The sequence below is a fragment of the Rhinoraja longicauda genome, chromosome 32 (genome assembly GCF_053455715.1).
Source record: "Rhinoraja longicauda isolate Sanriku21f chromosome 32, sRhiLon1.1, whole genome shotgun sequence".
NCBI classification, from domain to species: Eukaryota; Metazoa; Chordata; class Chondrichthyes; order Rajiformes; family Arhynchobatidae; genus Rhinoraja; species Rhinoraja longicauda.
Genome location: NC_135984.1, coordinates 21,683,915 through 21,698,819, shown reverse-complemented (window position 1 = coordinate 21,698,819; position 14,905 = coordinate 21,683,915). Strand labels below are relative to the sequence as shown.

The 14,905-nt window shown below is 46.7% G+C and overlaps 1 protein-coding gene across 1 annotated transcript in view; it reads right to left on the bottom strand.

Moving 5' to 3' along the window:
- Positions 1-14,905, bottom strand: part of robo3 (roundabout, axon guidance receptor, homolog 3 (Drosophila)) — a 560,989-nt gene that overhangs the window by 128,663 nt on the left and 417,421 nt on the right. The window contains 1 exon segment of the mRNA XM_078426827.1: positions 693-817. Within this exon segment, the coding sequence (XP_078282953.1) occupies positions 693-817 (125 nt within the window).

Genomic DNA, 14,905 nt, shown 5'->3' with positions numbered 1-14,905 from the left:
ATCTCCAAAGATGCTGCCTAACCCACAGAGTTACTCCCACATTTCTCTCCCAAGATGCTGTCTGACCCACTGAGTTACTCCACAGTTCCCTCCATCGATGCTGCCTGACCCACTGAGTTATTCCCACACGACATGCTGTACTAAAGATTCCAGTGTCCGCTGTTCCTCATGTTCCCCACTTTCTTTTTGCCATGCCTGACCTCCGATTCCTTTTTACGTCGAGGAACAATACACCGAGCCTGCCTTCCGCGCCACAGGCCCGGGTTCGATCATGCCTACGGGTGCTGTCTATATGGAGTTTGTACATTCTTCTTGCGACAACGTGGGTTTTCTCCGGGTGCTCTGGTTTCTCCCTCACTCCAAAGGCGTGCAGGTTTATAAGTTAATTAGTTTCTGTAAATTATAAGTTGTCCCTAGCATGTCGGATAGTGCTAGTGTAATGGTGATTGTTGGTCGGTGTGAACTCGGTGGGCCAAAGGGCCTGTTTCAGTGTTCTCTCTCTACAGTCTAATCTCTGAAGTCTAAAACAATACATCTTGACCCGAAACGTCCCCCATTTCTTCTCCCCAGGGATGCTGCCCTGTCCCGCTGAGTTACTGAGTCTATCTTCGGCGTAAACCGGCATATGCAGTTCCATCCGACACACGACCATGTCGGCACTGCGACCCTTGCTCGAGCAGGGCAAGTCCTACCTGGCTTCCCTCCTTTTGCCAAAAGACCGCGGGGGGAGGGTTTCCTTTCGTCTCGCAGAGGAAGGTGACGGAGCGGCCCTGGGCCACGATCTGGTCGCGGGGCCTGACGATGATCTGAGGAGGCACTGCAGTGAGCACAGAAAGGAAAGAGCGTCACCTGGGAGAAACAAAATGCACAACACCAGCGACAGAGCATGACTAGCGTAGTTCAGTTTAGTTTAGTGTATTGTCACGTGTCACGAGGTACAGTGAAAAGCATTTTTGCGTTGCATGCTATCCAGCCAGCGGGAAGACCACCATGATTACAATTAAACCACCCGCAGTGTACACACAGGAGAATGGGAATAACCTTTAGTGTGACATAAAGTTCAGTAAAGTCCGAGCAAAGATAGTCTGAGGTATTTATTCACAAAATGCTGGAGTAACTCAGCGGGTCAGGCAGCATCTCGGGAGAGAAGGAATGGGCGACATTTCGGGTCGAGACCCTTCTTCATACTAACTAAAGATTGTCTGAGAGTCTCCAATGAGGTCGATGGTAGGTCAGGAGCACTCTCTAGCTGGTGAGAGGACGGTTCAGTTGCCTGATAACAGCTGGGAAGAAGGCTGTCCGTGAATCTGGAGGTGTGCATTTTCACACTTTCTGTTCCTCTTGCTTTATGGGAGAGGGGAGAAGAGGGAGAGTCTGGGGGTGAGGCTGGTTCTTGATTATGCTGGGGGCCTTGCCGAGGTAGTGTAAAGTGTGGACGGAATCATTGAAAGGGAGATTGGTTGGTGTGGTGGTCTGATCTGCGTACACATGCATCCAGTATAGATCTGAGTCAGATCACCCCCAAGATACAGTAAACCTTCCACAGGATTAGAGTGCTTCCGGATTTTCACAGATTAACAATGCGGAGATGAAGTTTAATTCAACACGGAATCCTCTCCTGACCTCGAAGACTTCCTTTCGGAGACTGTTACCAACACTCTCATGCCAACCCTGTGCCCCAGTGCATCTTCAACAGGCTTCTGTCAAGAACAATTATTTAAACGAGCACCTGTCTTTGAGGCACAATTTTACCCTGTTGAAGTCGTGCCGAAAATGCCACTTGAGCTTACGGTGCTGATGGGGATGTGAGCTTGTCATGTGGGAGCCCAGGATCCTTCAGCCTGGCTTCACCAACACGAGATGCAGACAATCGGTCGGACCACAACGGCTGCAGCCTGATCATAATGACGTATAATAGGATGCCCTCTGTAGGGTAAATGACCTAACGTGAACATGAGGGTAAACCACCAATTGTAAAATCTCTATACTAAGACTCTCGTTTGTTTGTTTGTTTGTTTGTTCCTGAACTACAGCCAAAACGGTACACGATAGCGTGACAATTTTAGGCCCACCTTACTCACCGTCGCCCCTTTGGTGCTAATGGAAGAAGTTTCATTGAAATCGATGTTATATTTTTAAAGTTATTCACATTTCAAAGTTTAAATCTATCTTTGAGAGAGGGAGGGAGGGGGGGGGTGGGAGGGAGGTAGGGGGGAAGGGGAGGATAATGGGGGTTGAGGGGGATGGAGTGGGGGGGGAGGGAGGGGAGAGGGGAAGGGGGGAGTGGAGGGAGGGAGGGGAGGGGGGAGTGGAGGGAGGGAGGGGAGGGGGGAGTGGAGGGAGGGAGGGTGCTGCACCAATGCTGGAGAGGTTTGGGCCCAACGGGTCCACTTGGTCTAGTGGCTGACTAAAATTCAGTGTTATAGTCGATGTACACAAGAGACCCTGCCTCCAGAATCTCACTTGTGCATTTGTTTACTATTGTCACTTGTACCGAGATACAGTGAAAAGCTTTGCTTTGCATGTTGTCCAGTAAAATCTTAGTGTAAATGAGTAGAGTCACACCATACATAAGTGATCAAGCCTTACAAAAGCATGTGTGTCTGTGTATGTATGTGTATGTGTGTGTGAGCATTTATATGTTGGAGTGTATATTTTGCAAGTATGTGTTGTGTGTGCGTGCGTGTGCATGTGTTTGAGTGATCATGTGTGCTTGTGAGTGTATTTATATGTGTGTTTTTATAGATGTATGTTTAGTTTAGAGACACAGCACAGAAACAGGCCCTTCCGCCCACCAAGTTCGCGACAACTAGCGATCACCACACACTTACACAATCCTACACACACCACGGACAATTTACAATTATACCAAGCCAATTCACTTACAAACCTGTACGTCTTTGGAATATAGTAGGAAACTGAAGATCCAGGAGAAAACGGATGTCACAGGGAGAAGGTACACACTCCGTACAGACAGCACCCGTGGTCAGGATCGAACCTGGGTCTCTGGCGCTGGAAGGCAGCAACTCTACTGCTGCGCCACCATGCTGCCCATAGCATGTGTTTGAGTGTATGCATGTGTGCATGCGCTTAAGTGATTGTGTGTGCTTGTGAGTGTAGGTGCATGTATTTATAGATGTGCGTGCCTGAGTGTGTGCGCGTGCGTGCAGGCACGCCCGTTTCAACATGAAGCCATTTCCTTGGAGGGCATTTCAGGTATATAACATTCAATCACAACATTTTGGCACCAAGATTAGTCTACCAAAATCTAGAGTGTTTCATTTAAGAAGAGTGTTGGTTCTTTGTCCTCTGTTAAGTCTCAACCCAACTCAGAGGTGTACATGGTAAGAAAATAACTGCAGATGCTGGTACAAATCGAAGGTATTTATTCACAAAATGCTGGAGTAACTCAGCAGGTCAGGCAGCATCTCAGGAGAGAAGGAATGGGTGACGTTTCGGGTCGAGACTCTTCTGCAGACAGATGTCAGGGGGGCGGGACAAAGGAAGGATATAGGTGGAGACAGGAAGATAGAGGGAGATCTGGGAAGGGGGAGGGGAAGAGAGGGACAGAGGAACTATCTAAATTTGGAGAAGTCAATGTTCATACCGCTGGGCTGCAAGCTGCCCATGCGAAATATAAGGTGCTGTTCCTCCAGTTTCCAGAGGGCCTCACTGTGGCACTGGAGGAGGCCCATGACAGAAAGGTCAGACTGGGAGTGGGAGGGGGAGTTGAAGTGCTCAGCCACTGGGAGATCAGGTTGTTTAAGGCGGACTGAGCGAAGGTAGTCATCGAGGTGGGGGTGACTGCATGTGGAAATAAAGAACTGCAGAACCTGGTTTATTACAAAGATAGGCACAAAGTGCTGCAGTACCTCAGCGGGTCAGGCAGTATCTCCAGAGAAAACTGATCGCGCCGACATTGCCAGAGACTCAAGCCAATTAATTTGATGAAGGAAGATTGAGTGGGCTTTATTAATGATGTTTCTCCTCACTTGATTTTCCTCTCTGCCATCTAACACTCAGTCATCTAATCGGAGCGTTTGGCTCATGTGTTCATACATCAGAAACACATGTAATGAAATAAAATGATTGCTCGGTGTAGCAACTGCGGCAATGCTTCGGCAATGATTGAGTTGCTGGATGATATAAAGCTCACTTCAGTCTGTGTTTCTACACGTTATTAAATTATACACAAACTCATCATATTGAAATTCAGAATATGGAATGAGCGCATTAATTCCGTCAAGATCTATAAATTAGATTGAGCTTTACTGCCTTTGTCTCTCCTGTCTCTTGATTTGAGCTTGAGAACCTGTCAGGCTAACGTTATCTCTCCATCACACTTCAGGGTAAGAACTTGTCTTTTATATTCTCAGATGTTGACATGCCCACTGTGTGAATTTCCATCTTTTGCTTGAGATTTGCAGTTTTTGAAGATTAACAGTCCTGGTAATAAAAATATATATCTAAAACAACAACTCCAGTTCTAAATCAGGAGGAGCAAGTATTGTCTTGAGGAGCAAGTATTGTGTATGTGTGTGCGTTCTGTGTGTGTGTGTGTGTGTGGGAGGGGTGGTGTGTGTGTGTGTGTGTGGGGGTTTGCGTGTTCTGTAAGTGTGGGGGGGTGGTGTACAGTATGTGTGGTGTGTGTGTGTGTGTGGGGGGGTGGTGTATGTGTTCTTTGTATGTGTGTGTGTGTGTGTGTGGGGGTGTATGCATGTTCTGTGTGTGTAGGGGGGTGGTATACGTGTGTTCTCTGTGTGAGTGTGTGGGGGGGTATATGTGTGTTCTGTGTATGTGTGTTCTGCGTGTGTGTGTTCTGTGTATGTGTTCTGTGTGCCTGTACGTGTGTGTCTGCATGTGGTATGTTTGTGTGCATTCTGCATGTCTGTGTGCGTGTCTGTGGGTCTTCTATGTGTGTATTCTGTGTGTGTGTGTGTGCCTGTCTGTAGGTGTTCTATGTGCGTGTGTGTGTTCTGTGTGTCTGTGTGGGTGTGCGTTGGTGTGTGTGTGCGTGAGTGTGTGGATGTGTGCCTGTGGGTGTTGTGAGTATGCGTGTGTGTTCTGTGCGTGTGTCTGTGTGTTCTGTGTTTGTGTCTGTATGTTCTGTGTGCCTGCACGTGTGTGTCTGTGTGCGTGTGTATTTGTGAGATCAAAGTTGCTAGTGTGCATGTTTGTCGATGAGTGTTTGAGTGGGATATATTAGAGTGTTTGAGTGGGATATGTTTGAGTGGGATATATCTGCTTTGTGAACGCTGGATGAAAGTTCAAATATCCAGCTTCATGCGAGAGGCAGGGGATATAGGTATTGATCCAAAGACCAATAGGCATCGTTCCATGGGCAAGCTGGGGTCGGGCGGGTGCTGGTCACACAATGAAGTTAAAGAGAAAAACGGGGGCAATTAACAGCAATGATTTAAAACAGAGATGATTTAAAAATTCTCCGACATATCCTGGAATTATGTTGAAAGCACTCAAAGTCGTGTGCCGATCTTCCTATATGTCATGGGACTTAATAAAGGAATCAAGGGACTTAATAAAGGAATAACAGAATTGGAAGAGAAAGGAGAATAAATAAAGAAGATATGAGGGGAATCACATTATTAACCTGTCATGGCAAAAACACGAGCACAAAGCAGCTTTGAGAGTGCAGTGCTTCCATGAGCAAAAGGTGCTGAAAGACGTTGACGTCTGACAGAGCCGGGGCATATAACTTCGGAGCTGGTTATAAATGTCCGGTGAAAGCAAACAGCAGGGCGGGCAGCCGATGGTCAGGCGTCTGCTCCTGAGAGGCGACCTTGAGGAAGAAGGCTCAATCCATCAACTCAATGCCAGAGGACTGCTGAGAAACGATCTTTAAAGCTATATAACATTAAGCCGATTACGTCCATGCTAATGAAGTCAAAGTGGAAACTGGGGCTCAGAGGCAGATGACGGCGGATTTCGATGACCAGAGTTCAGTTCAGGGCCTGTCAGCGACGTGACTTCTGCAATCGTCACCTCGTGAAAGCGAAAGTACAGAAAGAATCAAAGTTTGAGGCAGGGTCCGAACACGAAACGTCTCCTACCCATAAGCTCCAGAGATGCCGCCTGATCTGCTGAGTTGTTCCAGCACCCTGTGTTTTTTTAAAGGATGGAAGCCCACTTTTACTGTGTCCTTCACAACCTGGGGGCAGCCCAATGAATTCTTTGATCAACTCGCTTATTTTGAGATACAATTAATTTTGTTATTTGGGGAAATGGAAAAGCATATTTACACACGGAATGCTCATTTTATAGCCATGCAGCCCCGTGATAATGGTCAGATAACTCAGATAACTTGCTCTACCCTGTGACTGAGTGATAAACATGGGCCAAGACAGCCAAACCTTCTTCAAATACTCTCGCTGAATCTTTCTTGTTCACCTGTGTGTGCAAACGATGCCTTAGTTTAATTTTTAAATCATAAAACCTCCGACATTAGGCAGTCTAGGACTTTATTCCTTGCACTGCTAGAAGCTGAGGGCTGATCTGATGTATAAAGTCATGAAGGGAATCGATAGGGTGAATGCACAGACTTTTTATCCGGAATAGGGGAATGGGGAACTAGAAGACTAGAAGTGGGTTGCAAATACAATAGACAATAGGTGCAGGAGTAGGTCATTCGGCCCATCGAGCCAGCACCACCATTCAATGTAATCATGGCTGATCATTCTCAATCAGTACCCCGTTCCTGCCTTCTCCCCATACCCCCTGACTCCGCTATCCTTAAGAGCTCTATCTAGCTCTCCCTTGAATGCTTTCAGAGAATTGGCCTCCACTACATTCATACCCTATGAATATTGCTGGTTTCACCACATCTCTGCATTTATGTCAGATGACAACAGTGCCATCAGTGAATTGTGAGGAGCCTGTTTACACACTGCCCTTTGACTCTGTTCCTCGGCAATAGAAAAGTTCCTATTCATGGATTTTGTGAAACAATCCGGCCTCAGTACTGTGCAAGAGGGAACTGCAGATGCTGGTTTACACCGAAGATAAGACACAATATTCTGGAGTAACTCAGCGGATCGGGCAAAGACTCTGGAGAAAAGGAATAGGTGACGTTTGGGTGTCGGGAACCTTCTTCAGTCAATCAGACTCAGTCCGATGAACGGTCTCGACCCGAAACGTCCCCTATTCAGGATTCAGATTCGCTTTTCGGATATGGGTGTGGAAATGACGGATGGAGTTTAGTTTGAGCAAGTGTGAAGTGTTGCACCTGTGAGGCCGAATGTAAGGGGAAGGAATACAGTCACTGGCAAGACTAACCGCAAGGAAAAGCGGGAGCAGGAGTCGAGTATGTCACACAGCTGAAATGCACAGTGCGAGGGCTGGCCTGGAATAAATGGAGTGAGATTCCCACAACCCATTTATATTTTTGCCCAGCAGTGTTTGTACTTCAGGGCAAATCCTACAGTGAACGTACTTTAAAAGTAGCCTCCATTTAATAGTTTGCATCTCGTTTGCCTCCCTGTTAGCAGCATACATAACCATGTGGATGAAAAGATTGACTGAAAGAGTGACCATCCATTTTGGAAGTTCAAAGTGGGTTAGCTTGAGACACTGTGGGTTAGCTTGAGACCTACAAAGTGGGTTAGCTTGAGACCTACAAAGCCCTCCATAACCTGGCCCCATCCTACCTGACCGACCTCCTCCACAGGCACACTCCCACCTGCACCCTCCGCTCTGCCGCTGCCAATCTCCTATCCCCCCACATCCGGACCAAACTCAGATCCTGGGGGGACAGAGCTTTCTCCATCGCTGCTCCCACCCTATGGAACTCACTACCCCAAACCGTTAGAGACTCCTCCACACTCACCACATTCAAAACATCGCTGAAGTCTCACCTGTTCAGTACTGCCTTCAACCACTGAAGGCCACCTCACCTTCTGTCTCCTTTCTCTGTTCATTTATTTATTTACACTATTTATCTATTTATTCATTTCCCTATGTTCTCAAAATCTCTGTAAAGCGTCTTTGAGTATATGAAAAGCGCTATATAAATAAAATGCATTATTATTATTATTATTATTACCGTCAACCCTTCCTCCACTGATGGCTGCTCCCAGACGCGGGGTTCACATTTCTATTTCCCTCCCCAGTTAATTGTTCGCTCGAAAATGTGGCTGGTTGATGCAAAAAGGGAGCAGATTGTCAGACACTGCCCTGCCCGCTGCTGTGTAAAGAGCACAGCGAACAATAAATATCTGTCTGTGAGAGTTGAGAGGCAATGAGAGGAGAGGAGATATGTTCAGCGGTGTCAGGTGTTAGATTGTGAAGCTGATCGGCAAGAGCCCTTGGGTTAATGAAGCTATAGATTTGAAGATAGTCCCTCCTTGCGTCTAGATCCTCTGGGCATTCAAAAATGCTGCTCCCACAACACAAAACAAATCCCTCTCTGTGAATGATGGTATCGAGTTGCTGTGTGTGGTTACAAAGCACAATTAACATCCCTCCGTTACTTGGTGCCTGAAACCTAAATTAGTACCCGAGGACGTAGCTGATAGTTTTCTCGGCAGATTCATTATGTCAAAGATGGTGGCAGGCAGATGGAAGTCCAATACAATTATATCAGTTAACTAGAAATACGGCCTGTAAGCCTTCAGATGGGGAGATTCATGGACAATGTGCAGTGGCTCTCAGCGGCAAGGCTTCACGTTCAATTCTGTGCTGATTCAAGCAGGGAAATATTAGCCTCATAAATGCATAGGCTTGGACAAGAATATCAATATGGACCCGAAGTAGGGGCGCGACCCAAAGCGTCACCCATTTCAATAGACAATAGACAATTGTCCCTTCGGCCCTTCGAGCCTGTACGCACCGCCATTCAATGTGATCATGGCTGATCATTCTCAAACAGTACCCCGTTCCTGCCTTCTCCCCATACCCCCTGACTCCGCTATCCTTAAGAGCTCTATCTAGCTCTCTCTTGAATGCATTCAGAGAATTGGCCTCCACTGCCTTCTGAGGCAGAGAATTCCACAGATTTACAACTCTCTGACTGAAAAGGTTTTTCCTCATCTCAGTTCTAAATGGCCTACCCCTTATTCTTAAACTGTGGCCCCTGGTTCTGGACTCCCCCAACATTGGGAACATGTTTCCTGCCTCTAACGTGTCCAACCCCTTAATAACCTTATACATTTCGATAAGATCCCCTCTCATCCTTCTCTCCAGAGGTGCAGCCTGACCCGCCGCGTTACTCCAGCATTTTGTGTCTATCTTTGGTGTAAACCGGCATCTGCAGTTCTTGCCGACACCAAGATATTTCTAACCGGCACCATCCCACCACAGTCACTCCCTGTGTTTACTCCAAGTCTCCCCTTTCTCTGCAACCTAAAACATGTTTAATGCCTGGATGTATTATTAATAAGGAACTGCAGATGCTGGTTCGTACCGAAGACTAGACACAAAATGTTGGAGTAACTCAGCAGGTCAGGCAGCATCTCGGGAGAGAAGGAATGGGTGACATCACCCATTCCTTCTCTCCCGAAATGCTGCCTGACCTGCTGAGTTACTCCAGCATTTTGTGAATAAATACCTTTACACATAATGTCTTCATTCTTTTGTGTTTCTGATGTCATTGACGAGTTTCTTTTCCTTCACGAATGTTGCTGACCTGACCAATATTTCTGCTTTTATTTCAGATTTCCAACACCTGTGTTTTGTTTTTGCTTTTCCATTTCTAATTGTATCCATTTCAAAAATGCCTGAAAGTTTCGTCCCGCTGCTGGGGCGGTTGAGGAATGATGACAGACTATATCCTGACTGACTGAAATCCATATGAGGCAGACTTCAGTTTGCAGCCTCCTCACATTCCTTAATGTGCAGCAGAGCTGAGGCGAATGCTTGCAGTTGTAGCCTGCTGGCTTGTTTCTTAGGGCTCAGCTTTTACAGCACAAGGTGCAACTTTTCAGTTTAGTTTAGAGATGCAGAACGGAAACAGGCCCTTCGGCCCGCCGAGTCCGCGCTGACCAGCGATCCCCGCACACTAACACTATCCTACACACACTAGGGACAATTCACACTTATACCGAGCCAATTAGCCTACAAACCTGTACGTTTTTGGAGTGTGGGATGAAGCCAGAGCACCTGGAGAAAACCCATGCAGGTCGGTCACGGTGGCGCAGCGATAGAGTTGCTGCCTTACAGCGAATGCAGCGCCGGCGACCCAGGTTCAGTCCCAACTATGGGCGCTGTCTGTACAGAGTTTGTACGTTCTCCCGTGACCTGCGTGGGTTTTCTCTGATATCTTCGGTTTCGTCCCACACCCCAAAGACGTACTGGTTTGTAGGTTTAATTGGCTTGGTAAATGTTAAAAAAAATATCCCAAGTGAGTGTAGGATAATGTTAATGTGCGGGGATCGCTGGTCGACACGGACCCGGTGGGCCGAAGGGCCTGTTTCCGAGCCGTATCTCTAAACTAAACTAAACTAAGGTCACGGGGAGAAAGTATGAACTCCATACAGACAGCATCCGTAGTCAGGATCGAACCCGGGTCTCTGACGCTGCGAGGCAGCAACTCTACCGCTGCGCTACCGTGCCGTCCAAGCAACAGTATGCTAACTTTTAATTGTGTGTCTGTACTTTCAAACTCTCACTGTGCCAAAGCAATTATTCTGGAACAAAGAGGGAGAAGTGTCTGAAACCTTCTGCCAGGGACTTGAATGAATTATATTGTGTTCATATTTAATCTCCCATCTGTGCTGAATCTCACATGCTCCCCTACCCAAGATAAACTTTGCATTAGGTGTGCTGAAGGGGAAACGTTACCTGTACCTTTCAAAAGTTGAAATGGGAGATTTATCTATTTTTGTAAAGAGCCCTTGAAGACAAATATATGGAACTATCAAAGTTGTTACTCAATCCACCTTCAACCAAATTAAAATTGTTTCATTTTTATTCTTTAATAAACTGACTTAAATAACAGACATCGTTAGTTGTATTTCTTCAATAGTTTAGAGTTATTTGAAGACATGGTTATAAAAGAAAACCTGCATTTGTAATGTACTAGACCAAGTGGACCCGTTGGGCCCAAACCTCTCCTGCATTGGTGCAGCACCCTTTCCTCTCCCCTCCCTCATCCCCTCCACCATCCACCCCTCCCCATCCCTCCACCCCCCCCTCCCTCCCCTCCCCCTCCCCTAACCCTCCTCCCTTCCCCTCCCCCCCACTCCATTCCCCTCAACCCCCCTTATCCTCCCTCCTCCCCCCTCCCTCCCTCCACCCTCCCTCCCTCCCGAGGAGATAGATTTAAACTTTAAAATATGAATAACATTTAAAATATAACACCGATTTCAATGAAACTTCTTCCATTAGCACCAAAGGGACGACGGTGAACAAGGTGGGCCTAAAATGGTGCGCTATCGTGAACCGTTTTGGCTGTAGTTCAGGAACAAACAAACAAACAAACAAACGAGAGTGTTAGTATATAGATTTCAAAGTATGTCCAAAGTGCTTCACCCATCAATAGACAGTTTTGCAGCAAAAACAAACATACTGCAGAAGTTGGAAATCTAATATTACTCAGATAGAGCAGTATATGTAGAGACAGAAACAGTAGGGTTTTCAGCTCAATGTCAACCTCCCTCTTGAGATGCTACCTGACCTGCTTTTATTTCTGAAAATGAAGTCCCTTCTATTGTAGCAAATGCCGTTTTCATCTGGCCGGTGACGCCCAATTCTGGGACATCCCACCTCTGACCCAGAGACAAACTGACTCCACCAATGCAAGCCCAAACAGTTTAATCTTTGTCAGCCACAAAGTGCTGGAGTAACTCAGCGGGTCAGGCAGCATCTCTGCAGAAAGGGAAAAGGTGACGTTTCAGGTCGGAACCCGAATCGTCACCTCTTCGTTCTCTCCAGAGATGCTGCCTGACCCCACTGAGTTACCCCGGCATTTTGTGTCGACCAGCATCTGCATTTCCTTTTTGCACAGTTTGATCTTTGTTGCCGATAGACTCAGATTTGAGCCATCAGTACAGGCGAGAATACCCCAGACATTGACAAAGCTTTGCCAACAGCTGATGAAAATCATGTGATTTCAAGCCTTATCTTCCCTGAGACACATTCCCACAATATAAGACAGTGCTTCTCACAAACTTTATAAATAATAACGCAGCGCTGTCATTGTGATGAGGGTCATTATGTCCACCTGACTCCCATACCCTTAACATGTTAAGTAAGAGCACCTCTCGATCTGATGAGGTGTTAATGAGAAGCAAATTTGGAAGATTATAATCACTGATCATCAATATTCCTAGCTGACTCCACTTCAAAGGAGCAAGAAAAATGAGTTGGAACGACAAAAAAAAACCCCTCCAATTCCTGGTCAAAGATGCATACAGTATGATAAGGAAGATTAGAATATGGGTTACAGGAAATTAAGGTGACGCGTGGTGGAATGCCCTTTGAATTCAGACAGGGCTGTCAGATCAGATTGAATCTTTTAGGATGAATACTCTGGCAACCGACTGAGCTGAGAAAGGTCAGGATTTTGCTGCTTACAAGTACTGTTGTTTAGTTCCTTTATTCACTGGGGCCTCCTTTTAATTTTTTTCCCCCTATTCTCCCCATTGTAGTTTAGTTTTGTTTTAGTTTATGTGTGGAAACAGGCCCTTTGGCTCACCGAGTCTGCGCCGACCAGCGATCCCCGTACACTTACACCATCCTACACACTAGGCACAATTTACAATCTTTCCCGAAGCCAATTGACCGACGAACCTGGAGGTCTTTGGAGTGTGGGAGGAATCTGGGGAAAAACCACGCGGTCACGGGGAGAAGGTACAAACGCCGTACGGACAATACCTGTAGTCCGGATTGAAGCCGGGTCCCTTGCGTTGTAAGGCAGCAACTCTACCGCTGCGCCGCCCTACGCACTTTTGCCACCGTTATGCATCCCATTTCTGGTTGCGGGACAATCTTCCAGGCATCTACAAAATTCCTGAAGTGTTCTCTCTGTCTGGTGTCCTGGGTCACTCCGGGTTTATCCTGGTTAAATCCAGAGGGTACTGACTGTCCCCTGTGCGAAAGCGTGCTTTGTGTTCCGAATAAAAAGATGTTGCCAGGTCTTGAGGGCCTGAGCTATGGAGAGTTGGGCAGGCTAGGACTTTACCCCCTGGAGTGCAGGAGGCTGAGGCATGATCGAGGTGCATAAGATCATGAGTAGAATAGATAGGGTGAATGTAGAGTCTTTTACCCAGAGTAAGAGAATCAAGAACCAGAGGACATAGGTTTAAGGTGAGAGGGGAGAGGGGAGGGGTAGCTTTTTCACACAGAGGGTGGTGGGTATATGGAATGAGCCACCAAAAGAGGTAGTTGAGACAAGTACAATAACAATAGTTGAAAGACATTTGGACAGGTACATGGATAGGAAAGGTTCAGAGGAATAGGACTAGTGCAGATGGGACATCTTGGTTGGCATGGGCAATTTGGGCAGAAGGGCCTGTTTCTACTGTATGACTCTATAATGAGCCTCAATGCGTGCCAGCCCATGACTCCTTCCTCATGGGTAAGCTGGTCTCTGTTCCCTTCCCTGAGCTTTTCAACACAGAAGATAGAGATGAGCTGGAGGTCAGGTACCAACACTCCTCACCTTCCATCCCTCTGCTGAACTCAGTGTCTCACATCCAGTCCCTCAGCTTTACTTTGCTGGTATACATAACAGGACCTCAATCAATCTCTAAACTTGATCGAAAAGCTGTGCAGGTTTCTCTTCTCTTTTTTTGTATCTTTTGTTTTTAATTAACTGCTAGTATGCAGACCATAAGAACTATGAGCTGCAATGGGTCATCTGTCCATTTGAACATATCTGCATTAAGATTGTGGATGGGTAGGAAAATAACTGCAGATGCTGGTTCAAATCGAAGGTAGACACAAAATGCTGGCGTTACTCAGCGGGTCAGGCAGCACCTCAGGAGAGAAGGAATGGGTGACTTTTCGGGTCGAGACCCTTCTCCAGTCTGAAGAAGGGTCTCGACCCGAAATGTCACCCATTCCTTCTCTCCCGAGATGCTGCCTGACCCGCTGAGTTACTCCAGCATTTTGTGTCTTCCTTAAGATTGTGGACAATCTCTTCTCCATTTTCCTGCACTATCCCCATAATCCTTAACTGCCTTATTATCTGGAAATCTCTGGTATAAGTGACCACAGACTAATACTCCACAGGCTTCCAGCACTGGGGACATTCACCAGCCTCTCCTCATCTCAATCCGAAACAGACACACCTTTATCCTGCTTCTGTGACCCCTGGTTCTGGTTCTTGACCCTTCAGTCAGGGCCAATATCCTCCCTGTGAAGCTCCATAAGAATTTTACAGTACTGCCTGGACTTCATGTGGTGCCAGGTTAATCCTTTGTGCCTTCTGAAAAGCACAGCATGCTATTTTGCGTGCAGAATGTTAATATCAGAAAAAAGGTTGTGGCACTACTACTTGAGACAGTGTAAAGTGGTGCCCACGATACAGAGAAGATTGGGTGGTGCAGTGGTAGAGTTGCTGCCTTACTGTGAAAGATTCTTTGGTATGATCCTTACTACGGGTGCTGTCTAAACACAGTTTGTACGTTCTCCTCGTGACCGTGCGGGTTTTCTCCAGGTGCTCTTTCAAGACGTGCAGGTTTGTAGTTTAATTGGCTTTTTTAAATTATAATTTGTCACTGGTGTGTAGAATAGTGCTGTAGGAAAATAACTGCAGATGCTGGTACAAATCGAAGGTATCACAAAATGCTGGAGTAACTCAGCAGGTCAGGCAGCATCTCAGGAGAGAAGGAATGGGTGACGTTTCGGGTCGAGACCCTTCTACAGACTGATGTCAGGGGGGCGGGACAAAGAAAGGATATAGGTGGAGACAGGAAGACAGTGGGAGGACTGGGAAGGGGGAGGGGAAGAG